We start from the raw sequence: 2,083 nt of genomic DNA on the forward strand, positions 1-2,083 counted from the left end.
AGATTGCTGCACCTGGGAAGGAGTTAAGTGCAGCAACAGAACCGGCCATGTTGTCAAGCTCAAGCTCAGTGGCTGTGGCTATGAAGCGCGAGTGGGAGGTGAGATCAGCCCCTCTTTGACTGCCTTACACCACTTGAGATATTTAGACTTGAGCTGCAGCAACTTCAGTGGGGTACAGATCCCAAAATTTCTTGGTTCTCTTACAAATCTTCAGCATCTTGATCTTTCTCGTGCAAGCTTTGTGGGAAGAGTACCTCCACAGCTTGGTAATCTCTCCAAACTTGCATTTCTTAGTGTCTCGGCCAATTCGTTATACTCAGATGACCTTGCATGGTTATCACATCTCACCTCACTGCAGTACCTTGACATGAGCTTCGTTAATCTTAGCTCCGTAGTGGATTGGGTGCATGCAATCAACAAGCTTCCGCCATTGAAAGTTCTTTGTTTGGAAGATAGTGATCTCAGAAACAGCCCTGCTACTCTCTCTCATTATAATCTAACAGCCCTCCGGGTGTTGGATATCAGCGGTAACCGCTTCCACACTGCACTTTCTGCCAACTGGTTTTGGCATATAACTACATTGACTTCTCTTGATCTCTCCACATCTGATTTGCATGGTTCAATTCCTGATGAAATGGGAAATATGACCTCTCTTGAAGAAGTTCACATAGGCGGCTATGAAACCAGCCTTACTGGTATAATACCATCAAATTTGAAGAATCTATGCAATTTGAAGATTGTGGACCTATCGGAGAGCAACACCACAGGGGATATAGGAGAGCTGATGGAACGGTTACCAAAGTGCTCATGGGACAAGCTGTACTCTTTGGATTTCTCGGACAACAACATCGGCGGGAGCTTGCCAAATTGGTTAGGACCTCTACCTAATTTGACCATTTTAGATTTGTCCAATAATTATATTGAAGGACCTATGCCACTATGGATAGGATCACTTCCACAACTGGCTTTCCTGTATCTTTATTCTAACCAACTGGTTGGTGAAATGAATGAAGATCACTTAGAAGGACTGAGAAGTTTACAAGAACTACGAATGTCAGATAACTCTGTTTCCATGGTGGTCAGGTCAGATTGGGTTCCTTCATTCAGGCTACAAGTGGCCAAGCTCAGATCATGCCGGCTTGGACCCACATTCCCAGCATGGCTCAGGTCGCAATCTAACATTCAAGTTATTGACATCTCTAATGCTTCCATTACTGATGATGTACCCGATTGGTTCTGGACCCTAGCTTCAAATGCTACTCTCTTGGATATGTCAAAAAACCAATTAAGTGGCACACTCCCAGCATCCCTTGAAACAATGAAAGCAGAGCTAATGGACCTAAGTGTTAATAGATTTACTGGTGCAGTCCCAAAGTTTCCTTGGCAGGTGGAATATTTCGACTTATCCAGAAACAAATTATCAGGGACACTCCCATCAGATTCGGTAGCCCCATATCTGTCTATGCTTGCACTTTACAACAATTCAATATCTGGCAACATACCATATTCATTGTGCCATTCATTCTTGATAAAATTAGACCTATCAGGAAATATGCTGATAGGAGAGGTGCCAATTTGCCAGAAGGGAGATTTTGCGGGCTTCACATATATGGAGTCACTAAATTTAAATAGCAATAATCTTTCAGGAAATTTCCCATCAATTCTTCAAATGTCCAAATATATGATTTTTCTTGATCTTGCATACAATCGGTTCTCTGGGAATTTGCCGGTATGGTTAGCAGAAAACATGACATCCCTTGCATTGCTACGACTGCGGTCCAATATGTTTTCAGGGCATATTCCCGTTGAACTTGCAAAGATTGAAGGGCTTCAATATTTGGACCTTGCATGTAACAATTTTTCTGGAGGTATACCTGAATCCATAGCAAAGCTGAAGGCAATCGCTCGGTCTCATGGATTTAGTGATTCACTTTATGGACTCTCAGTTAATCATTATTCTATGTTGATTCATTCAGCCAAATATGGTGACAAAATGTACGACACGACAACTGTGTCTGTTCTTACTAAGGGACAACAGCTAGAGTTTTCCAAAGAGTTGGCATACATGGTAAACATTGATCTG

The 2,083-nt window shown here is 42.4% G+C and overlaps 1 protein-coding gene across 1 annotated transcript; it reads left to right on the forward strand.

Annotated features, from left to right (window-relative positions):
* Positions 1–4: 4 nt before the first annotated feature.
* On the forward strand, positions 5–2,080 carry LOC119345484 (receptor-like protein EIX1; the record flags this gene model as incomplete). Its single annotated transcript, XM_037615542.1, has 1 exon — positions 5–2,080. A coding segment is annotated over one exon (2,076 nt), but the record flags the coding sequence as incomplete, so codon positions are not given.
* Positions 2,081–2,083: the final 3 nt, after the last annotated feature.

Source organism: Triticum dicoccoides, unplaced genomic scaffold (assembly GCF_002162155.2).
Source record: "Triticum dicoccoides isolate Atlit2015 ecotype Zavitan unplaced genomic scaffold, WEW_v2.0 scaffold242261, whole genome shotgun sequence".
NCBI lineage: Eukaryota > Viridiplantae > Streptophyta > Magnoliopsida > Poales > Poaceae > Triticum > Triticum dicoccoides.